This window comes from Naegleria lovaniensis (genome assembly GCF_003324165.1).
Source record: "Naegleria lovaniensis strain ATCC 30569 chromosome Unknown tig018, whole genome shotgun sequence".
Lineage (NCBI taxonomy): Eukaryota > Heterolobosea > Eutetramitea > Acrasida > Naegleriidae > Naegleria > Naegleria lovaniensis.
The window spans coordinates 80,299-104,869 of record NW_025407839.1 but is presented as its reverse complement, the minus strand read 5'-3'; the positions used below and the strand labels follow the sequence as shown (position 1 = coordinate 104,869).

The window sequence follows — 24,571 nt, the reverse complement described above, 5'->3', positions numbered from 1 at the left end:
CAAATTCTATTATAAATGAGGATGAGGACAGGGGAGAGGGAATATCAGATCGAATGTCAATGGGAAGGAGAATATTGTTCGATGATATGCCTTAACATCCAATGTCGAATTAAATAGAGAGCAATCTACCAGAGTTAAGTTGGTACTGTTCGTTCGAGAAGAACTATTGAGTAGTTTCATTGCTTGATTGTACTGTTGAGAAATTGCATCTTGAATTAATGAGGAAACTTTAGCAAATACTTGTTGATTGGTCATGGCTGCATCTCTCACATCCCGAGTTACGGCCAATACTTTGGAAGGTAAATTTGAAAAAAAAATTACAAATAAATCGTTCATAGATGCCGATTCTAATTCGCTGACTGTACTTGGCGATGATGCATTGTTGTCCAGTAATAGCATGTTATTCTTGATTGAAAGTGTGACAACGTCAATGTCTTCCGGTGGAACAAGAATGATGTCACATCTCTCATACCAATTGCGGTTCAGGAATGAATTATGTCCCATAATAGGTTCGAGTCCAGAAATAGTGATACTTAAATCCACCTTATTGATATAAATCTCAGCAACTAAATCAGTTCTCTTCGCTTTGAGTAAAATCCCTCCATCCAGCGAAGCTTCTACATATTTTGTTACCATTTCTGAACAACATGCACATGCATGAATATTCTTAAAGTCTACACTTTTGAATTTATATCTGGGCATCAGTCCTACCATTCTCTCTGCTGTAGAAAGCATCACATATTCTGAGATTCTAACATTGATATATAGACTTGACGTTTGAGTTAGTATTTGAGAGCCATTAGATAGCATGTCAATAGTGGTCAATTGAATCGCACTTGGTTCTAAGAAACGTGAGGTATCTATTCGATATGATTCATTAAGCTTAGAAATTAAAAGTGGTCGGTCAACATCATTACGTAAATCAAATGATGATTGCACTCGAAATAAATATTCATCATCCGGTTGAGGTATTGGAATGGCTCGCTCATTATCAGTACCAGTCACAATGGGTAGAATTTCTAATCCGAGTCGTTGCTGAAAGGACTGCATACATTCAAAATATTTGGTCATGTAATCTTTGCATGTTCCGTTCTCGAGAGAGAATATCGAGGATGCATTGTCAATGAATGGAAGCAATGTATTTTCCATGATTGATACTGGACTAGTCTCTCCAAACACACCCAAATTATAAGCACATGTATGTAAATCGGCCAATTCCGCAAAACAAACATTCGAACAAATGCCTAGTGTTGAGTTGGTACAAACACAATGTGAGTATCCAGGGCAATCAGTGACGCTTGGATTAGAAACGCTTGGTCCACAAGAAAATTGTTTCGGCAATTCTGTGCAATACGTTTTGTTGAAACAGTAGGACGAACGACATTCCCAATGGTCTAAACATCTCATACCGTTCTCTTTTGCAAATACTCTGACACATTTCTTGTCCGCTGTGTCACATTTTGTTAGTCTTTCAAATTGTTTTGAGATCTCTAGACCAGGTTTAAAGCTGTAACTTGATTTGATGTTGAAGTAATCGTAGCCACCACAAGGAGCATTGGTGAAACAAAAGTCACTTCCATTCTTTAGACATGCAATCCTGTCTCCCATGAATGTTGAACTGTATTTGTAACCATCTGGACAAATCAAGGCAGGTATAGAGAGATGAAAATTGAATGGAAATCGATAGCTATCTTCAAAGTCAATGGCCTTAACATATTCCACACAAGTGCCACCTGGCTTCACATATTGCCCACAAGTCAATCCGTCCTTACACAATTTATAGCTCATGTCTTGAATTCGATCTTTTGTGCTTACTGCCCCGCATGATTCAAGTTTTGAGGCTTTTTTGATTGAAGCTGAATGCAATAGGCATGAGGTAATTTGTTACCATTCGAGGTACAAATGGAATTTTCTACACAGGTCAGTAACGTGTTGTTTTGATAATTTAAAAACCGAGCATAGTCTTCACTACTACCCAAAGGATAACCCCAACATTGAGAGCCAACGGCAATGAGGGAGAATTTTTCAACGATGTGCATCTTCCTTCATGACAATTAACAGCCAATGCTCGTAGCACATTCTGCTTATCGCTCGATCCAATACAATTAAATCGATCAACACATCGATCTCCCTGTGCTCTCGTATGTGTAAAGGTACACTTTCGAGTACGAGGCGAGCAATGCAAAAAGTCGAAAATGCAATTCCTAGGATCAAGTATGGGAGTGGGAAGGACCTCTGTTGAACCATCATCGGGAATGTTACACGGTTGCCGATCCACAATTTCATTCAATACTTCTACTATACTCACACATTGAAACGACACCAATAGGAATTGCCTGATTACTGACTGAGGTCGCTCGTTTCATGAATCCGAAAGGACATAAAATTCCATTCTGTCGTTGTTCCTGCAAGAGGCTCGCAGTGAGTGGAATGACCGATGAGTTAGCAATGGCGCAATACGCTAACCCACGATTGATCGTTGTTGCTGTGGTTGAAGAGAGTCCGATCATCATCATCCCGATCATCATCATCATGATAGGAACAAACATGAGTATTGAAATGATGATGACTCGGAAACGTTGAAGGATAACGTTGCACATTGTTGTGTTTGGATTCATCATCATGATGGAATAACAAATTCTTCATAATTATAAATTTCGCACGCGCATAATACAAAATCTAAATGAGCATGATGAATGATTATTCAATGTTCCGATCAGTTGTGTTGTTGAAATAATTTATGGAGATGGTAAAAATGCGCGTGTGTGGCGAGATCAGTTTTGCATTTTTTAAAGTTAGGGTTTGACAATTTTCTACATCCTGGGTTGATTTGAATAGTATTAAATATTGACATTTGGCATTTACCAAGTTCGTTGTTCATGAAATGGGTTTTGGCGTTAAGTTAACAAAAAAATGTTTATCGATGATGACATTGCTCAAGTCGTGATCGATACTGGCTCTGGCACACTCAAATGTGGTTTCACAGGAGAATTATGTCCTCGTAGTGTGTTTCCAACTCTCGTCGGTCGATTGGGAATGGATTGTACACTCGATCAACCAACGACGACGACCTTTCATGAAAATTTATTTCAAATTTCTCCTCTCCAAATACCACCGAAATATGCCTTCACAGGTCATTCAGCCATTTCCATGTTGCCATCCTCGTGTCATCTTGAATTTAATCCATTGTATCAGCAGCAGCATCATTCCGATCTTGAAATTTCTTGGAATGAAATTCAAAATTCAGAATGTTCTAATCATGATGGTTCATCATCATGTTGCACATATTCGGAACCCATGTCCAGAGGAATAATTCGAGATTGGGATGATATGGAAAAATTATGGCATTGTGCTTTTTATGATGAATTGAAAATTGCTCCTGAAGAATGTCCAATCTTGTTGACACACATTCCATTGCAACCAAAAGCACAAAAAGAAAAAATAATTCAAATCATGTTTGAGACATTTTCAGTGCCTGCTATTTATTTGGGAAATCAAGCAGTCATGTCCATGTATGGATGTGGAAAAGTGAGTGGTGTGATTGTGGAATCTGGAGATGGTATTACAAATGTATTGCCAATTTATGAAGGAAATGCATTGATGTATGCTTTGAAAAGTTGGCATTTGGCAGGTAGGGATGTGACAGAATATTTCATGAATTTATTGCAAAATGAGAAGGGACTCGTTTGTAAGACGAGATTGGATCGAGAAATTGTGAGAGATTTGAAAGAAAAATTGTGTTATTGTGCTCAGTCAAATGATTCACAACATGATTCACAAAATAATTGCAATCAAAAAAGATATGAATTACCAGATGGACAAGAAATTACACTCTCCAATGAATTATGTTCTAAACCTGTTGAATTATTATTTAATCCAAGCTCAATATTGAACGATTTGGAATATAATGGAATTCATGAAATGATTTTTAATTCCATTCAATCGTGTGACATGAATTTACGACGAGATTTCTATTCGAATATCATTTTATCAGGAGGAAATACATTATTTCCTGGATTTAGTCATCGCTTAAAACAAGAATTACTGACACTTTTACCTAATCATGGAAATCTCCTCACAACTCAATTGAACATCATGGCACGTACAGAAAGAAAATACTTGTCATGGATTGGAGCTTCAATTTTTGGATCCTTATCGACAACTTCCGCCTTGTTCACAACAAAGGAAGAATATGACGAAGCTGGTCCTCCAGTGTATCATGGAAGGAAATGTTTTTAAATGACTCCAATGTTAACAGTGTGAAAATGTTGAAAAATTTCATGTTCCAACAAGATGATGTGTCTGCTCGAAACTGGATGAATAACAAGTTTTATGAATTTCCAAACATGAGAGATTCTGGGATGGTCGTATGATGAGGTCGTCACAGTTGTAAATATTTCAATTTTTTAAAATAAATATTTAAAAAAAAATGCTTTCATCACAAATTTCTTCGGTTCTCATTCAATCACTCATCAAAAATAGGTTGGGTCAATTATTTAAACATTTGGCCTCATCCACCAATCCAGTACTAGGTTATTTGATCGGAATTGAAAACAATAACCACGATGTTTCTATTTTGAATTTTATGAAAAGTCTCTCGAATGTGGATCAAACGGAATTGGATTTGATGAGGCTCGTGATGATTCCGAAAGGTTTAGCAATTGTAGGATTATATACTACCCAAGGAACACTTACTAAATATCATGGCAGTGAAGTAGTTATTGGATCGGAAGCTCCTGAAACGGAAAAGATTGTAGCTTCGTGGGTTTCATCACAATTTCCTTCTCTGTTGGCCAAAGAAAATCATTTTGAACAATTATTGGTCACGGTCGGAGGTGGTACTTCATCATCGACAATGATGGAAGTGTTCAATTTCAATGTCTCGGATAAAACAGCTCATGTCATTAGGCAAGACACAATTCGTGAATTTTCTGAAATTCCCATTGTGGGAGACAAACATGAATTACAACAGCAAGCAAAACTATCATCGACGACGTCACCTTATATGATTGCTAGGTTGCATTGTGATTTGATCATTCCATATACGTTTGACGTGCAAGCTACAAATAGTGATCAAATTATGAAAGAAACTTTCCAAAAGCAAATTGACAGCTATATCGAAACTTTGAAATCTGAAGAGAAGATAGTGGTTAGAACTGCAGTATCAACTACTGATAATAGTTCTGAACAGTCTTCAAAAAAGAACAAGTCGAATAGTTCAAGCAATGTGACGGCCAGCTCATCCACTCCTATTGAAATTCGTGGTCATGAAGCATCGCTAGAATCAATTTTGCCTGAAAAATTAACAGTAGTGGACACTTCAACTCAACAATTGAAGGTTGATACCAATTTTAACAAGAAAGACACCTCTTCAAAGAACAAGAAGAAAAAACTTCCAAAACAAACACTTGGAGAATTTCTTAAACTCAACGAACACAAATCTGAGGATAACATGTCCACTGTTAAAACCATTTCCAAGTTCCTACATTTTGACGCTTTCTTAAATCTATCTCCCAATCAATATGGAAGTGGCATTTACCTTTCCTCAGATAAGAAGAATACAAATTGCAAGCTCTCACTTGAAACCACAAGTTACATTCCAATTTTTCAACATGTTGGCAACAACAAGTTGACTAATTTGAACATTTGAAACAGGTCATGATTGAAGGTCTCCTTGACCAACTTGTCTTTATCAAGAAATATTTTGGTAATGACAGTTTCCTTTTACCACATGTTGGTTCTTCAAAAAGTATTCGACACATTGGATTTTATCAATATCTTCCAAAAGACTATCCACACGTTTTCACCTGTTGTTATCCATTCTATAGTGATGACATTGTTTTTGAGCAACGTAATGAACAAAATGCCATCAAATTGAGAGAAGAATATCACAAGAGATTATACTTTTCATTGAAACAACCATTCATTCGAACCAATCAAGCATTGACTTTTGGTCCTTCTCCAAAAACCAAGATTACCGAGTTCAATAAGAAGATTCTCAACATTCATCTCTATGCGGGCTATCCATCGACCATCAAATCGACCAATCCAAATAATTTACATCTTGTTCGTGGCGATTATTTATACTCACATTATTGCCAAGATAAATTCAATGATGAAGGTTGGGGTTGTGCCTACAGAAGTTTACAAACACTCATTTCACACGCACAGTATCATGCTGGGGCAGTTGTAGTCAATTTACCCACTCATCAAGAAATTCAGAAATGTCTCGTGGATTGTGGTGACAAACAGACATCCTTCTTGGGCTCTCGTCAATGGATTGGAGCTTTTGAAAATACCATTGTTTTGGAAAAGTGGTGTGGAGTGCAAAGTAAGGTCTTGTATGTAAATCGAGGAGATGAAATGAATGCTCATGCTCGTGCCATTGCCAATCATTTTGATGTGAATGGAAGTCCAATCATGATTGGTGGAGGAGTGTTGGCTTATACCATGTTAGGAATTGAATTTGATGAAATGACAGGAGAATGTTCGTACTTGATTTTAGACCCACATTTCACTGGAAGTATTAATGATCCTGAATATTTGGAAGATATCATTTCAGGAGGTTGGTGTGCATGGAAGACACGAGAACAAGTCTTTAAAGATTCAGTTTTCTATAATTTATGTATGCCTCAGTTGAGTTCTGAAGGTGTTTAAATGGGTGTTCAATATAAATCTGTTTGCAAGTTCTTGGTTCAATTCATTTTTATTGTTAATTAATTACTATCATTTGGAAAGCCAAGAAATAAATAATTCGCCACGCTTTATCAATCATTTGTCATATTTACAATTTCAAAAAGTTTTGACCAGTCACTGGGCAAATATTTGGATTCTTGGAACAAATGTAATGTGTGACAATACCATTTGGATAACACACAAAAGCGCTCATACCAATTCTCTTCTTGCAGACTGGACAAATTCTGTCTGATTTGATCTTTACAAGTCGTTTTCTTTCGCCAATCACCTGTTCTTGAACTTGCAAATTTTCTGACCGACTAATATTCTTCATAATTTGTACCTTTCTCTTTTGCTCCGTGTGTGATCTCATGACAGCTTCAAAGTATCTCATTAATTCAATTACTGGAACATTCTCGGGCATTAATTTGAGTGCCTTAATGAGATCAATTTTAGAAAAGTGTCTTTCCATTAATCCTATGGCGTCTTCAAAGAACATGTTGTTGCTATCAGTATTGGTGCCACTTTGTTGCAAAATCATTTTGAGAAGAATTAAGAAAATCTCTCTACTCTCTTCGGTACCGTCTGGATTATAGTGATCCATGCAGTACTTTTCTGCTTTCTCAATACTTTCCAATTTTGTGACATAAATGGTCAATGCTTGTGAATGTCTGTTAATTCTGCTGAGTAAAATGGCCCTCTCTTCATACAGAGAGTCGAAAGGAAACCGCGAAAGCATCTTTTCAGGATGATAATATTGTGAGTGTGAAAGGAAATCATTCATTCTATGTTTGATATCTTTGCAAGTGAAAAGTAGTCCTTTGGTATTATCTTCTTCATAGCTGGATTTTGGAGAAGAATATTTGCTGACATATTCCAAATAGAGAAGTAAGAGTTGATTGTGAAGGTTTGGATCTGTCGATTTTTCAACCTTAATCAAGTGTTCCAGGTATGCAATTTTCATTGCCAAGGCATGGTCGAATAATTCCAAATGTGAAACGACTTCATTGACGTTGAATGGACAATTTGGTACTTGGAAAATCTTTAAACCTCTCAGTGGTTCTGCTTGTAAGACCCACTTACTGAATTCCATGATATATTGCTTACCCTCTCCTGCCTGTTGAAGATCTCGTAGATAATTGACAGTTGGCATGACTCCCATCAAATCCGTATAAAATGCTGTTGAAGATGATGACTTGTCGCCAAGCAATTTTAACAGCTCGAGAGCTCTTTCATGAAGCCCCTTGGTCTTGTAGAAAATGACAAGCTCTCTAAATTTTTGATGAGAGTGAAGTGTTTTCTGACTGTCAAAAATATTACAACGATTGGGAGATGAGAGGAAATCCTCCACATGCGGGTCATTGGTGTAGAGTAGAGCCTTCAGGAGTGCAGTATCTACTGCCTCTGCTTCATCTTGGGCTTGCTCATTGAGCTCTTTATCAGCAGGTGTTCTTCTATGAAGGAGATATTGAATAAGAGCTTGAAGAGCCTTATTTCGTTGTTCAATGTCTTTAAGATATTGGTCAATTTTTGCTTGTTCTTGCACACTGTACGGCAGAGAGACTTTGAATGAAGATTTGGGAGGCAATAAATCAGGGAAGAGTGAAATGATCATACGAGGATCGTCTTTGGTCTTGTCAAAATGTTCCATGGCTTTGTCAAATTCGCCCTTCGCGAAAAGATGAAAACCATATTGAGTGTGAATGGAACTGACTCTCCAGTCCTCGATTTTGTATCTTGTATGTTCTACAGTTTCACACAAGTGAAGTGCTAGCTCATATTGTTGATTCGATAACAACTCTTCGGCTTGTAAATCGAATTGTTTCATCACGAGAACATAAATACCACTTCTCGATGCAAGAAATACTCGATTTTCAGGATCAATGGTGTCATCACGATCGAGTTCTGTTCTCAGTTTGAATCCCACACCCATTCCTTGATCCATGTTATCTGGTTGATCTAAATCAATGAAATTTTGCTGACTTGTGGCCACAATATCTCTCAAGGGCAAACTTTGAATAAAAGTCTCTTTCTTGATGGTTGAGCTCAAAATTCGAATTTCAACAAAAACTGACAGTGGTGTAATGAGATAAGGTTTCAAATAGGCAATCATGTTGGGAAATTCACTCCACCCAATTCCGTGTGAGCGAGTGGGTTTTCCCGAGAAATTAAGTGTCACTCCAATATTGCTCACGACCACAATGGTTTCATTGGGTAGCGAGAGACCGAGTGTTGTTTGTTGAGATACTCCAGTGTCGAATAATTTTTGTGGCATGCTTCCTGATTTTTGAGTGTCAATGAGAGAGTATTCCTTCTTAAATCCAACACAAAGTTTGTCTCCGCTCCAATTTATCGATTTGGCAGCATCAGGCAATACCAATTCTTGTTGATATTTAAATGTGGACTCCTTGCTTCCGTATTGTAAAATTGTAATCTTTTTCTTGGATGCAACTGCCATTGTGAATTCTCCATTGTGTTTTTTCAAGGCAAAAAACATGCATCCCTTCAGTTGGTTTTGCTATAGTTCACAATTGTGTTGATATTTTGAGTTGTTGATGTTGTAAATGATTTTTTGGTGAGTTATGGAATGATGACGCCAAGAAATTAAATTTTCATCATAATGATTATGATTATTTTAACATTATCATATTCCCAATATACCAATATGATATTGCTGGAACAGTAAGATGAGATCTTACCTTTTGATTTTTAAGAGTATCAATTTCTCTCAACATACTCAATGTATATAACTTGATAAATCCATCTGTGAGACAAATCAAAATACCCAACTCTGGTACGGAACACATTTGTGTGATTGGTCTCTTACTGAATTGTGTTTTTTTGCTGAATGATGTACATGTAAATCGTTCCTTGCTTCCAGCCTTTTTATCATATTGTAAATTGTACAAGGAGAGAGTTCCGTCCGTAGTTGCTACAAATAACGTATTTCCCATCACGCACAAGGATTCCACCCTGTTGAGGCCATCCAACAATTGAAAATATTCAAAGGCTGTATGACCCATTTTGTTGGACTGGTGTTATTTTGTTGGATTGTTGATGATGATTTTGATAATGATGATGATCGGGAAGATGATGAAATTTCTCTCGAAAAAAATCTAATACTGAAATGTCTCTATTTTTTTTTGTTTTTTTATTTCGAGTTGTAATTTCTGGTGTTGATACAGACACCCCTTTCTGTTTACAATAAAACACTAAAAGTGAAATGATGGAAGAAAACCTCAAACAGCCGAGTGAAATTATTAATCTTCTCACAAGCAAAAAGACCGCCAAAATTTGGCCCTTCAAATTATTCAAAAAAAATTTAAACAATTTAAGATTGCTGCTCACGCACGTGGACCAAACTCGGAAGACCATCACGCGACAAAACGAGATTTCTTTCTTCACGAATTTCCATCATTAAAACACCATGCTCAATTTTTCACCAAGCAGCTTACAGAATGATGATGGTGGACCTTTTGGTTCTTCATCCAATGGTTACTGGACAACAACAACAACAGGAAATGAAAGAGATTTGAGAAGCAGCACAAAAATTCGCTCAAGTTATTCCTTCTCTCCATCATCACCCCGTCCATCACAACAACAACAACAACCAACGACAAGTACCATGTACTATAATCATACCAACCCGAATCATTATTCTCCATCATCATCTTTTCAAGGTCCTGCTACGAACGGTTTTTATTATCATGACGATGTAAGACAGCCTTCCATTTCTCCGATGACCTATCAGAGAGTCTATCTACCTTCATCATCTACGGCATCACAGCAATATTCTACTTTTGATTATGACCCATCGGGCGTATCTTTTGATCCCATGAATAACACAATCATGATGGGAGGAGATGGAGTTAATGCTCGACATACTCGAAACGTGATGTTTGCTCCATCTGAGATGAATCCAAATGACAATACCATTATGGTGACTCATGATGGAAGACCCTCTGCCAGAACGACATCCACACGATCATCGTTTCATTCTGCTGCAAAGACTGGTTCCACTTCTTCTGGAAGCAACGACATGCTGTTGTGGTTGCAGTCGTTGGTGTCAAAAATTTTGCGACCTCTCATCCATTATTTATTTTCGTATCGAATTCAAAATATTCACAAATATCATCAACAACAATTTCCTGATGAGTCGACCATTATTGTATCATCCCCCACTCCAGCATCATCACCCGCTCAAAATAGAGAGATTAACTCCATTGACAAGATTACTTTCACTATTGGTGCTGGAATATTTTTCACAATTTTCTCACTTGTCACGGTGCAGTTGTACAACTCGATTTTTGCAGTCAATACCAAGCCATTATTCAAACGAGGAGTATTTTCTTTTGTCATGGGAGAGGTTTGCATAACCCTTCTCTTGGTAATTATGCGTTTTGTATTTGCTTTGGATAATGCTGACTATGACCCGAGTGTTGTGAAACAGCGACAAAAAATTCCAGTCCGTGACACTGAAACTCCTCTCTTGTTTGACTATTTTACTTTGGATGAAAGAGAGATTATGTTTTTCATGTCAACAATATGTACCTTCATCATTTCCTACACGAACGCGCTCATCTTCTCCATTTTATTTGAATTAACATTGGTCATTATTGGATCTCATTACGGATTCTTAAATAAGAGCTTGCTTGGAGTGGCTGTGACACTTTTGAACTTTTTTGAAATTTTGTTGCGTTGGCTTAATTTGAGAGAAAATTACAGTGTTGAAATTTTACTATCTCTTGCATGCATGACCATGATGCTTCAATCATGGAGACTTAAAAAACTTCGAACCTTTAAGGCCAAAAATTATCCAAGCTCATTGGCAAGATTTGTAGCCTTCTATTGCTCTGAAGAAATGTTCTTCTTACTTCCAAAGGCATTGCGAGTGTGTCACATCTTGTATGAAACCTCCAAGTTCAGTATTGGATTATTTTGGGAGCTTGTGGTGTTGTCTGGTATTGGAATTATTGGATCCATTCTCATATTCAAAATCTTGCAACAAACAAACTTTTATTTGGTGAGCGACATTACTCAATACGAACGTGTTCGTCATGCCAACCTCGGAAACGTGTATGGCATGCCACGAAGAAGAAGTCGATCAGGACTCGCTTTACAACGTTTAGTATCTGCCAACCAAAACACACCATCCTCGTCATCTTCACCCTACACCAGAAAGCTGATGAATGGTCGACCTTTCACGACGACATCACCTTCCTATATTCCACACAATCTTCTTAATCAATAAAACTATTGAATTCAGAATTTTGAAGACGTGTCACATCTATTAAATGCCACAGAACACTAGTGTTCGAATGATGTTTTATGAACTATCCATTACAATCACACCATGGAAAATAAGGAAAATTTGAAAAAATTGCCTCCGACCAAAAATCATTGCGACAAGGTCTATCATTCGCGACTCACACACGTGAAACAACTGTTTCATGAAAAATCCATAAAGAGCCGCTACATAGTATTATTATTGTACATTTAGTATTCATTATTATTATTGGAGGGAACCTATATTTAAAATCATCAAATCCGGAATCGATCTTTTCAAAGAAATAACAACAAATAACAAATAACAAATAACAAATAACAACAAATAACAAATAACAACAAATGAATGCCGATGATTTTCTAATGGATTTTCTGTCGGATCAAATGGCAGCCTCTACCTTGATGGAAGATGCCACTCCGACAGCCTTGTATGAATTTAGTGAGAATGAATTTTCTGATGATGAAAAGGATGAAGAACAACGGATGATGGTTGAGAAAATGGGAAGGAGAGATGATGATCATCCTCACAGATCAAAGAAGAATCTCATCAAGGGTTCAAACGTTCATGAACGACCTGTTGAGAAGAGTAGTAAAAATTCCGAAAAAGGAAATGCTGATGAAGAAGATGGAATTACTTTAATGATGATGATGACACAAAAATCATCCACAGTTGACATGTCACACGCTACTATTGGTAGTAGTAGTAGTAGCAGCTCATCATTGTCTCAACAACAGTTAATTTCTTTGAATCCTTGTGCTGCCAATGTACAAATTGCACTTTCTCAATCACCTTCCTCACAACCATCCGCAGTGACAACTGGCAGTATTGTCACAAATGATGGAAAATCATCTCCTCCTTCGTCCTCCTCTTCAATTGTATCGCCAACCATGTTAGAACAATCCATTCAAGATGGATTAAAAAGTGTATATCGAGGTTACAGAAATGGTATTGTGACAGGAGTTAGAATAAGAATACCATATATTTTACAATCTTTAATTTATGCAACAATTTTCCAGACACCTACAGAATTTAGAAAAGTGAGATTTGTCATCAAACAAATGTTTCATCATGGCAAAAATCTAGGATCATTTGTAGGAATTTACAAATTAATTACATATATTTGTCGAAATCAGTTACATATACGGAATGGTATTGATTCTTGGATTGCTGGATTTATTGGAGGTTATGTGGCGTTTGGTGAAAGTAAGGGAATTTCAGGAGCTGTAAGTTTTTGATTCAGTGTTTTTTTTTATGATTGTCTTCAACTTGTCACATTTTACACTGACATGTGTGGTATGATACCATTTTTACATGCTTGGTGATTTATTTTCTTTATTTTCATCACAACATGTTTCGCATGGATTGGAAAATTTTCACAAATTCACATGACTCTTGGAAAATCTTTCACAGGTCAACAACCAAATAGTCCTCTATTTATTTGCAAGAGGTATCGATGGAGGATTACGAGCTCTTGCCACTAATGGCTACATTCCCGAATGGATGGATATTACGACACCCGTTGGATTTCGATTATTTGCTGGATTTTCACTCGCTCTCATTCTCTATCTCACGGACTATCAACCAAGTTCTCTCAGATCAGGATTTATGACTACCATGGAACATTTGTATCATGAAAGTAATAAGGGAACACTTCGAACGGAAGTTAATTTTGCTCCTTTTGTGACTGTTGTGACATTGTGTCTGTTATTAGGATATTGGTTCCCTCAATTGAGATTGGACAATGTTCTTCAAGTGGTGGATGATTCAATCACGTGGAATAATGTAAAAAAGTTTTTTTCTGGAAGTTCCTCCTCTCCAACAACAAACAAGTGAGCTCTTTGTGTCATTAATTTCGGTACAACCATCATTAAATTCATCTTTTTGTGTTCAATTTTTCAACATTGGTAGTGTGCAATGAATTCTCAGGTCTTTTATTGTTGTTGTTCTTGTTTGATTTTCTTTGTTGGTGGTTCATGCTCGCTAGATGATGAAGCTGCTGGTATGGTGTTAGGGGACTGATTCGATAACGTAGCATATTGAACAAATTCTTTCATAATCTTTTGCATTTCCGTGATCAAGGATTTCTTGACCTCTGCACTGTTTAGTACTTTTGTAATTCTTAATGTTTGTGGAGATCCTGTCGTAATTGTTTGTTTTTGAAGATCCACAATATTTGGCAAGTTTTTCTCCACATGCTCTCTTTTGTTTTTTCGTTCCTTCAAATCCAAAACTTGGTTCGTAGAATGTAGAAATGTTTGAACCTTGCTACAATCTTCACATGAGCATAACATGTTGACGTGTTTGAATATCCACTTGTTATTTCCACCCAAATTCAATGCAAGGACAGCCTCTGGAGAAGTTGAAGCTGCATTTTGTAACAACTTGTATCCATGTTCCAAAAGTAATCGAAATCCTGAACCTGTCCAAAAGCAATTCGTACCATTCTCCTTAGCCAATCCTTGAATTAAATCCACGATTTGTTTTGCAGAATAATTTCGTTTTTCAATAATGTTTTTCACAATTTCAACTTCCCTCGTTGGATGTTTCTTTCTAAAAAATGTCAATAATTGGATTACGGCATCGACATGATCGTCCTTACTTTCCAAAAGAGTGTCAACCATTTTGGAAGCTAGAAATTGCTCTTCCTTTCCATCTTTAGTGATCAATTGTTCCAAAACTTTGATCAATTTTGGTAATTGTGATCCAGTTGTTTTCGAAAAGGCCTTACTTAGAAATGGATCTGTTTTTTCACATCCAAAATGTCTTATCAGTAACAAGCACTTGTCAACATCCTCCATTTTCATAGGGTGAGAAGAACAAAAAGATTTAAATACCATTGGACACAATTCCACCATATTCAATTTGATGATTGCTTCTGGAGAAAAATTTGGATGGTATCTCTGTGCCAGAGATGATCGCAAATAATCATGAATCAACTTGTCAATCCTTTCTGTAGTGGAAGGAAACTTTTCTTTAACTAGAGCCAGACCAATGAGTGCCTCTGATTCAACCGATGAAATGGTCTTGGCAGAGGGTAAATTGGTGATAAAAACATCGACCCATGTGGGATCTTCCAACTGTACAACGAGGGAGCCAATAGCTTTAATGTCTTTGGCAAATTTATAGCTCCATTTGACTTTTTAAATAAATATGGATGTGAATATTCATAAATATGAATTTAAATATGAAAATATAAATATGAAAATATTGTTGAATAAAACTTACAGCATTGTCGGATATATTTTTCAAACAATGGCTTGAAGTGTTCAATACCATGATTCTTGATCAGTTTCACAACACCATCCACTCGAGATTTCTCTTCCAAGCCTGTTTTCATCCATAATCTTTCCACACATTTCAAACTAAGTGGCAAGTATGAAAGTGCAAGGCAACACTGGGTCAGTAATTCGGCATTCTCCAAATACAGTGTTTCACGATCAGTATCTACTGACCAAGTAAGTTTCGAAGAGGTATAAGCCATCAGTAGCCGTTTGTTATGTTCGGTTGGATTGCTGCTATACGCCTGAAAGAGAGGTTCCAAATACTCTCGGCTAGAAAGATCCAATAGAGGTTTCAATTCGGTTGGACAAATCAGTAGACAGGCACTTTTGTATGATCTTTCAATGGTAGTTCCCTCATTACCTGTGTGTTCAATCTAGATTGTGTAAAATGGTGTTAATATTTCACACGAAAATATTTCACATAATAATATTTCACACACATCATCATTCACTTACATCTCTTGCAGTCAGCGTCATGGATTTTCTCAAAGGATCAGGAAATATTTCGTCCTCAACCAATGCTAAACGTTGATTGTTTTCCTGTGAAGAAATTTGAGCTGTGTACACGAGTGTGGTTTCGTCAATGCTGTGCTCACTGATCCATACGAAGTTTCATGTTTTTCCAAAATTCCAAATACAGCTTGACCGATTTGATTTTTTGAAAAAGTTGAAAAGCAGTTTCATCCTTTCCTTTCAGTAATGTTGGACTCAAGCCGACTGTCGAATATTTGTGTTGCAAGATGTAGCAAAGTTTTGAATACATTGGTGCCTGTAACCAAGACTCGATAATCTTCTCAAGAGTCTGAACTTGATGACTGCTATCTACAACGGCAATCTTATCAGAGCCAGAATATTTCAAATTGTAGATTAAAGCCAATCTGTATCCAGAGGTTACTGGTTCAACTCTGTGTGAACAATCACAATAAAAGCTCACATAATATGCATTATAGGTTGTTCATGGTGACAATCAAATTTCTTCTCTCTTTCATTGTGTCTCACAATAATTTCACCTTTCACAACATTCATTTGATGTTTCGATGAACAAAAGTATGTTACACACAGAATAGCTTACCTCCTGTGAATGAACTTGGCAATTGAACCACCAATGTTGCAATCATTCCATCTTCCTTCTCGGAGTCTCTGTGAAAATCAAAGAATCCTCCTGGTTCATACAATAACATTTTGTACAGTGAAAATGTAATTGTTTTTTCTGGACCAATTCCCAACTCCTTCTTGACATTGGTATTCACCAAGTCAGTAATCAAGTTATTCCATTTTGGATTGATAATTCTAAAGTTATTGGATCTAATTGCCATGATTTTCTGACATTATCATCATAAATCGTTGCTTCACCTCTTCCGAAAGGACTTTTTGAACAATTCTTGATCAAATCCTTTGCTTGTTCCTCATAAACGATCGGGAGAGGCAATGGCTTGTAGGTACCATCATTCGGTTGTAAAATCTCAATGGCAGGTACAGAATAATCCACACTCAATTTTCCACCAGTACAATAATCTCCACCCGTGTCTGATGCATCCAATAATTGGAGAATTTGTTGTTTGATATTAATATCGGGTGATGATGATGATGATGCATTGCTTGACATTTTTTTTGTGTGAAATCCAACATTTCTGAAAAAGTGAAATGAACTTGTTTGGAAAGTTTTAAATAATTATTCTTCTCTTGAAAATTCAAAGATCATGTCTGAGAATGGTTGGTTAATAGTATCGAATAATGTAACGTCTTTCAATCGTGCTGTCCATACCTCCTTTTGTTTTTCATAATGAATAATAGTTTTGAAGTTGAATCTATTTCCATCGTGTTGGTGTAAAAGTTTACCAAACCTTCCTCTATGGAAATAATTCGATCATTATTCAAAGTCACTAAATAAAAAGAAGAGTCATAAATTCCAGAATGTGCTTTCATTGCAGGAGAATACCAATGAATGGCAAGGTATAATTGACCACGTCTATCTTGAGTCATGCATTTAACATTAAACACCATGCTTTTCTTTAATATCGAAAGCATTTGAGATTCCACATTGATCGTTGAACGTATTTGAAAACTCCTCTTATCCACATACGATATTTCAGCACGCGTATGCGAAACTGCAATCAATTCATTCGAATCGATGCTGTTAATTTCTAAACATGAAAGTTGTTTCAATGGTAAATCATAACGTGCCACTTCCATTCCATCATGTAAGGATAGAACTTTCAAACTATCCCCAACGGAAACAAATAACTGATCGGTTTCAACATCAATACACCACTTATTTTCAACGTGTGTTGTCAGTGGAAACCTCCACTTGATGATTGCACAATTTTCATTCAAATCAATTCTTATCAAATTGTATTTCATGAAAGTAGAACGCTCCACAACAATCATGGATTGTTCATGAACATATTTAGCACGAGGTTCAATGCTATGCAACTCTTGCACAAGTTCAAACTTCTTGGTGCCCACTAATTGATACTTGGTTACATTATGGATCAAGAGATGCTTTCCAACAACATTCAAGTATACTGAAACCGTTCGTTGATCGGGATGAATGGCAAGTGCCGAAATGGATTTGATTGAAGTGGAGGATAACTGAACGATCTTTTGGAAGGGTAATATTGCAATGGTTGTTCATTAAACCATACATTCCCTTCAAATGGTTGTTGTTGGGTGATTTAGACATTTTTTTTAATCTTATTGTAAAGAACATTAAAGATCCATTCATCCATTTCTCAAAAGATCCATTTCAAGAGGAAGAGTAGTAACTATAAATGAAACACATATGCCTTCAAACCATTCCTTCTCTTTGGCTCAAGTGCTTGGGTCCACTTGTGTCCATGCACAAATCTGAATTTCCATTTTCATTAATTCTTAATTTTAGTTTTACTCGTAGCCACTCGTCTTGGAGATTTCGAGGAATTGGGAGAAGGACTTGACAATTCATCCATTTCAAAATTCGTTTCTGTGCATCAATAATCGTGTCAAAAACATATTCCAATAATTCTCGAACAGTGGATGCATTGGTAGCACTTGTGACTCTCACGTCTCTCCATAATTGTGTTCTTCGTTCTTCATCTTTGGCCAAATCAATAAATTGTTGTTGAATATACTTGATTGAATCTCGATAGACATATCCTCCAATTTCATAAAAGAATCTCCATTTTCTTTTTCTAAATTCTCGTTCTTCTCGTTCTTCTTGTATGAATGAATGTAAACTTGTTAACATGGTATTGGCAACATCTTCTTCACTACTGCTATCGCTGTACATGCTTACTGTGGAATTTGTGAAATGATGTGAAGGATGATTTGTGGTATTGGTGGCACTAGTGATGGAAATTTCAATTCCATCTTTGGCTCCAAATAATGGAATGGGTTGAGTAGTTGTCGAATGATTCATGTTGAAATAATTATTAATCCAATTGGCATTCGTATTTTGTTGAGTTTGGCTTGAAAACACATTTCCTTGAATTGAAATGGCCTTACTCATCGAACTGGGAGATTTGTCATTGGCATTGACACTTGACATGACTGAACTCAAAATACTTCCTGAGGATGAAGAATTGAGTGTGGATTTTGTGGTTGTTGCAGTTGATGTTGTTGGTGTCGAAACCGATGAAATTATGGATAACGACGACGCGGTTGATGACGACGAAGGACTTTCTTCTGGATTGCTCGCTTTACCTGTCAATTGAGGTTCGAATAAATGATATCTTTCCTTATATAGAAGGTCCACATGTTCTTCATCAATATCTTTCATTAGACTAAAACACAAGGATCTCCAAACCGTATCACATGTTGCAATAATATACATTTCGTAATTCACAGTACTCAGAGTACACAAATCCACAGCATCCAAATAGAAACAAATATAAATTAATAAATCACTTGGAATTTTCTGCCAATTTTCTTGACGAATTTTAAATTGTTCTTCTTCTGATAATAAATGATGATTTTCCACAACAAATCTCGATGGAGACATTCGAGGAAGGCACTGCGGCGATGAACCATACACGGCAGCTAGTGAATTTTTACGTTTTTGTTTTTGAATCGATGCTGAGCGAGCTCTTTGAAATCGTTCCATCGTTTTTGGGTTTTGTGCACTTTCCAGAGTTCCTGGTACTCGTCTATGTTTTTTCTGTTGAATGTTGTGTTTTCGTTTGGCATCGTTGGCGAGTTTGTGAAAATTTTTGATTGGTTTGTGAAGTCGAATGTGATTGGGCAAATCAGAAAATGCTTCACTAATGTCAAAATATTGAATTTTGTGAAGAAAGACATCCTTCTTGTTGAATACGAGAAAAATTGGAACTCCTTCAAAGCATGACGCGTTGACAATTTCCTCAAAAAGTAAAAGGGATTCTTTCATTCGATTGGATTTGTCATCTTCATAGCAGACTTGATTGTATTCGGAAAGTGAAACAATGAAAACAATGGCATTTGTAGAGCTGAAGAGATGGACCCATTTTTTTCGTTCATTGCGTTGACCACCTATATGTAAATTTCCAAATACAATTTTCAAAAAAAGGTAAATTCATGAAAATTCAAATGAATGGTACATTAAAAAATGTCATAAAAAAAATTAGTAAATAATTGTTCCAAGACATACCTGTATCAAACACACGTATCCGAGTATTCCTATAAACACATTCTGTTTCAACAATTCCAGTAGTTTTCACATACGACGACATGACATGTTTTGTTTTTGGCAATGCATAGATTTGGTCCATTTGTTTGATCAAATCGGGTAAATCCTCAACAGGTAATTGATACTATATGAATATATGAAACGCCATTATTTCACATATTTCATCCGATCATTAGATAAAATTTCACAAACGACGTACGTCAATGGTCAATTTTTCAAATCCATCAACACACTTACTCGATGTCTATAATGATACGCTCTCAAAATAGCCTGTTCCTCAAACCACAATTTCTGAACTCGTGCAATAAAATTCTCATCCACAATCCTCAAAATATGAATAAAATCTTCACAATCCAATCTCAGAATATTATTTGCAAATTCTTCATTTTCTGGTTTTTCAATTTTGTGTTCGGGAAAGAGTGTAATGAGAGCTCGCAAGACGAATTGAACCATTTGGACAATGTTGGAGAGAATGACTTCTCGATAAGAGAGAAACTCGTCAGAGTCGAAACCGCCGTTGAATAAGAGCTTAATGTTTTTGAACAAGGTGCTTTTTCTGGGAGTGTCAAATGTCATGGATGTGTGGTTTGGAATTTTGGTAAAGATGCGACGGATCAGGATGATGACGCGAAGGAAGGATTCCGTGGTTGTTGTTGTTGTTGTGATTGTAATTGTTGTTCATGAATGAACCAGGATGAGATCGATCATGATGATTTTTCATCATCACGGTGACATGAAATGCCAAATGTCAAAAAACGCCAAAAGTACCATCGATTTCATGTTGTTTCCAAACCAATTGTATATACCATTCGGTGTCGATCCATTCATCATCATTCCAAAATTTCATCAATGATTTAAATTTCCATATTAATACTCTGTACAATTCAAACAATAATAATATTCAACTCACCCGACTCCACCCGTTCCCAACATGATCACTCTCATCTGTTGTTGTGGTTGTTGTGAATTTTGTTGTTGTTGTTGTTGTTGAGAATTTCCATTCAACATTCCCTTCCCAGAATAATTCATTCTCAATAAACTTAATTTGGAAGGAGTTCTTTTCATTGAAGAACTCGAATGATTTCCCATCGTGTTGGTGTTGATTTGTGTTTTATGAATTTGTGTTTTGTGTTGTGCTTGTTGTTAATTTTCAATTGTTGTTGTTATTGTTGTTGTTTGAATATCGCAAGGATTCGTGTTCTCGAGTTGTGAGATGATTTCAACAACAAAGAATTTGAAAGTTGTAGAAAATGGTAAGACGAAATGATCGGAAACGAATCAGGGTTTTAAAAACTTGTTGAAGGTTTAGTTTTTATGGACACGTTGTTGTTTTTGGTGGTGGTGGATGATTATTTAAATTCTTTGAATAATGACGATGTGCGGCAATTAGAAGCAGTTAGAGGGATTGAAGAAGCAAGTGATGGTGTGTGCTTTCACGAAGCAGACTCGACGACGTGAATGCTGCTGTTTTTTTTGGTGTCAAATTGGCAATAATGTCACGTGTCATTCCAAAGCTTGTTTGGCAGTATCTTTTAACGCGTTTGAATGGCCAAAAGAATCCTCTCTGGATAACTGTTGTCCTCACCGTACTCAATTGATGATTAACGCGAGGGTGGATTAATTGAAGGACAATTTGAATTTTAAACATGTTTAAACAACCTACTTAATGACCGCCTTGGAGGAGAGCATTATCATTACCAGCGTTCAAGACCAGGATTAACGTGACATTGACGTATTACAAAAATGAAACATAATTGTTTAAAAGATCACAAAAACTCAGATTAACAGGTTCATGCACAATGCTGGCAAGTCACATGATTCACTGCCAACGGTGAACTTGTAGAAGAACCACCCTTTGACAACGAGGTTCAGCCAAATTGCCTTAATTTCTTGTAGTTCATGATAAAATTCCAAAAGATTACTTTTATCTTCTCTTATATTTCTTGCTACTCTTAAAACCTCCATGAGATGGTTTCTTATTAGTCTTTTTCTTTTCGGTGGAGGCTCGATTCGTTGACTTTTTATCCATTCGTTGTGAGCTCGTTTTCATGGCGAGTGCTTTTTTCTTTTCCTTGTATTCCTTCTTAGCTTTTCGCTTTTCCTTTTGTTGAAGAGCTTTTTCCTTATTGTGTTTCTTCACTAGATCCGAGTCGATATTATTTCGTTTCATTCTATTGATGACTTTGTCTTGCTTGACTTGACGTTTCACGAACTTGTCCCAATTCTTAATACCTGCTTCTTTCATTTCTCGTTTGAATGCTTGTCGTTGCTTCTTTTTCTTATCGAGTGGCTTCTTTTCTAAAAAGTCTGTATGATCTACATGCATTGGTTTCTTCATCATTTCCTCTTCATTTTCAAATTCTTCTGGATCGAGCTTTCGTTTCTTGTGTGAAGGTTTAGTGTCTTCATCTTCCTCTATCATTTGGGCCTTTGCTCTTTCATTGAGTTCCTTGTGTTGTGACTTGGACATGATCCATTCTTTTCGTGGCCTACTCATAATATCTTCTTTAAACTCTTCCATATTTTCATTCTTAGTCGTCAACATTTCAGCTTGTTGCATTTCATCCTCAAGTCTCAATTGTTGTTCCAATTCCCTGAGTTGAGGTTTCATTTCTTCAATCTTTTGTGTCCAAAATTCGATTGATTCTGGAGGAATGACTCGTTGTTGAACAGTCTGCCCCTTTTTCTTTGCATGTCGAACAATCTTTCTCAAAATTGCAAGACTATTCTCACTGCACATGGAAACAGCAGTACCTGGAGCGCCGGCACGAGCCGTACGTCCAACTCTGTGAATGTAGGTCTTTAAATTGAGAGGCATGTCAAAGTTGATGACTGTTTTCACTCCCTTAATGTCCAAACCTCTGGAAGCAACATCTGTACATACTAAAAAGTCCGTCTCATGACTTGCAAACTTGTACAATTCTTTCAAACGAACGGCCTGAGTGAGAGAAGAGCTCAATTCTGAAACTTTCAAACCTTTCAGGAAGAGAAGCATTTTCAATTTTCGAACCATGGATTTGGTATTACAGAAAACAATAACCTCACTCGTAAACGATTTGGTACAGAGTGAGAGTAAAATAGCTTGCTTCGCCATGATATCTTCATCGTCTTGGAGTTTGATAAATTCTTGTGTTAATTCTCCAGCAACACCAGTTCTTGGGTCACATGCAACACGAATTGGATTTTTCAATGAGAGTTTCACTAATTGTTCCACATCGTCAGTCATGGTGGCTGAAAAGAGCATGGTTTGTCTCGCTGTTGGTAAATGGTCTAAAATTGTTTTAATTTGAGGCTCAAATCCTAATTCTAACAGACGATCAGCCTCATCCAAAATTAAAACTTCAACTTCGTCAAGTCCAAAATTTGGTGTGTTCAGTAAATGGTCTACCACTCGACCAGGTGTTGCAATGATAATTTCTGGCTTGGTTTGCAATACTTGAATTTGTTTGTTAATTTTCAAATTACCTCCTGTAATGAGACAACATCTAATATCGGTATATTGGGCAAACTTGCTGCAAACTTCGTAGCATTGAGCAGCCAACTCTCTCGTTGGTAACAACGCGAGAACAAGTGTTTCTTTCCTCGATCGATCTCTGTATAATAATCTTTCAAGTGTCGGTAAAATAAAAGCAGCTGTTTTACCAGAACCTGTCACAGCACTGGCACAAACATCTCTTCCTTTCAGCAACAGTGGAATACATCGAGATTGAATGGGTGTTGGATGTTCATAATTCATTTCATAGATGGCCTTCAAAAGTGGTCTTGACAAGTTCATGTCATTGAATGATTTTGAGGCTTCAATATCTGCTGGAACTTCTGAAAAGAAGGATTTGTCATACTTTTCTTCATCCTTTTCCTCGTTTTCGTCCGATTTTGCATTTTGTGAAACTGAGGACGATGCATTGTCATTTGAGGTTTTTGCCTTACCCAACGTTTTGATAATATCCTGTCTGTTCTTTTCTTCCTCTTCATCTTGTTGAATATTTTCATCATCATCTTGCTCATCCTCTGGCTCATCATCTTCCATTTCTTCATCCTCTTGAATATTTTCATCGTCATCATTGTTCTCATCATCATCATCTCCTTCCTCATCATCCTCAAAATCATCCTCATCGTCCTCTCCAAACGCCTCAGGAGGCATATCAAAAGCTGAAATTTTCTTCTCTCCATTCTCTTCTCCATCCTCCAATTCATCCTCATCATCGGAATCATTTCTCATGGCTCGCAATAAAATTTCATTGTCCTTCACTCGGTCATCACCATCGGAAGCAGCCTCATCATCCTCCTCATCACTTGGTTCTTCTGTACCATCTTCTTGATCCTCATTGAAAATTGAAGTAGATTTGATGAGTTTGTTCATCTTGGGATTTTCATGTGCTTTCTTACGGACGAGTTTGCCAATATCGGAGCCTTTAAAATCGAATTTACTTTTAGTTTTAATTGAGTCGGCCATATCAAAATCATCATCGTCATCATTATTTGTTGAAGGGGCTTTCAAAAGCCTCGATGATGATGCATTCTTGTTTTTATATTCTCTATCACTATCATATTCTTGAGGAATGTCATTAAATACATCCATTTCATCTTCAGAGGATTCCTCTTCGCTGCTGTATATTGCTCTTCCTTCTATGAGATCATCCTCATCGAGTTGTTGAAATCGTTTTCTCTTGTTGCTCATGTTGGGAG

The 24,571-nt window shown here is 36.7% G+C and overlaps 9 protein-coding genes across 9 annotated transcripts; 4 read left to right on the top strand and 5 right to left on the bottom strand.

Moving 5' to 3' along the window:
- Window positions 1-9: 9 nt before the first annotated feature.
- Window positions 10-1,788, bottom strand: C9374_002924 (uncharacterized protein; the record flags this gene model as incomplete). Its single annotated transcript, XM_044692395.1, has 1 exon — window positions 10-1,788. The coding sequence occupies one exon, from the start codon at window positions 1,786-1,788 to the stop codon at window positions 10-12; it is 1,779 nt and encodes a 592-aa protein (XP_044549768.1).
- Window positions 1,789-2,913: 1,125 nt separating this feature from the next.
- On the top strand, window positions 2,914-4,239 carry C9374_002923 (uncharacterized protein; the record flags this gene model as incomplete). Its single annotated transcript, XM_044692394.1, has 1 exon — window positions 2,914-4,239. The coding sequence occupies one exon, from the start codon at window positions 2,914-2,916 to the stop codon at window positions 4,237-4,239; it is 1,326 nt and encodes a 441-aa protein (XP_044549767.1).
- A 190-nt stretch (window positions 4,240-4,429) lies between these two features.
- C9374_002922 (uncharacterized protein) lies at window positions 4,430-6,657 on the top strand (the record flags this gene model as incomplete). The annotated part of the gene is made up of 2 exons (XM_044692393.1): window positions 4,430-5,614; window positions 5,656-6,657. The coding sequence occupies 2 exons, from the start codon at window positions 4,430-4,432 to the stop codon at window positions 6,655-6,657; spliced, it is 2,187 nt and encodes a 728-aa protein (XP_044549766.1).
- A 127-nt stretch (window positions 6,658-6,784) lies between these two features.
- Window positions 6,785-9,698, bottom strand: C9374_002921 (uncharacterized protein; the record flags this gene model as incomplete). The annotated part of the gene is made up of 2 exons (XM_044692392.1): window positions 6,785-9,193; window positions 9,375-9,698. The coding sequence occupies 2 exons, from the start codon at window positions 9,696-9,698 to the stop codon at window positions 6,785-6,787; spliced, it is 2,733 nt and encodes a 910-aa protein (XP_044549765.1).
- A 404-nt stretch (window positions 9,699-10,102) lies between these two features.
- C9374_002920 (uncharacterized protein) lies at window positions 10,103-11,926 on the top strand (the record flags this gene model as incomplete). The annotated part of the gene is made up of 1 exon (XM_044692391.1): window positions 10,103-11,926. The coding sequence occupies one exon, from the start codon at window positions 10,103-10,105 to the stop codon at window positions 11,924-11,926; it is 1,824 nt and encodes a 607-aa protein (XP_044549764.1).
- Window positions 11,927-12,303: 377 nt separating this feature from the next.
- C9374_002919 (uncharacterized protein) lies at window positions 12,304-13,795 on the top strand (the record flags this gene model as incomplete). The annotated part of the gene is made up of 2 exons (XM_044692389.1): window positions 12,304-13,185; window positions 13,373-13,795. The coding sequence occupies 2 exons, from the start codon at window positions 12,304-12,306 to the stop codon at window positions 13,793-13,795; spliced, it is 1,305 nt and encodes a 434-aa protein (XP_044549763.1).
- A 98-nt stretch (window positions 13,796-13,893) lies between these two features.
- On the bottom strand, window positions 13,894-16,849 carry C9374_002918 (uncharacterized protein; the record flags this gene model as incomplete). Its single annotated transcript, XM_044692388.1, has 7 exons — window positions 13,894-15,098; window positions 15,188-15,617; window positions 15,700-15,838; window positions 15,882-16,121; window positions 16,178-16,253; window positions 16,316-16,565; window positions 16,658-16,849. 7 exons carry the CDS (start codon window positions 16,847-16,849, stop codon window positions 13,894-13,896), a joined length of 2,532 nt encoding a protein of 843 aa, XP_044549762.1.
- A 140-nt stretch (window positions 16,850-16,989) lies between these two features.
- C9374_002917 (uncharacterized protein) lies at window positions 16,990-20,974 on the bottom strand (the record flags this gene model as incomplete). The annotated part of the gene is made up of 5 exons (XM_044692387.1): window positions 16,990-17,844; window positions 18,038-19,728; window positions 19,847-20,009; window positions 20,123-20,441; window positions 20,796-20,974. The coding sequence occupies 5 exons, from the start codon at window positions 20,972-20,974 to the stop codon at window positions 16,990-16,992; spliced, it is 3,207 nt and encodes a 1,068-aa protein (XP_044549761.1).
- An 835-nt stretch (window positions 20,975-21,809) lies between these two features.
- On the bottom strand, window positions 21,810-24,563 carry C9374_002916 (uncharacterized protein; the record flags this gene model as incomplete). Its single annotated transcript, XM_044692386.1, has 1 exon — window positions 21,810-24,563. The coding sequence occupies one exon, from the start codon at window positions 24,561-24,563 to the stop codon at window positions 21,810-21,812; it is 2,754 nt and encodes a 917-aa protein (XP_044549760.1).
- Between the last annotated feature and the right edge of the window lie 8 nt (window positions 24,564-24,571).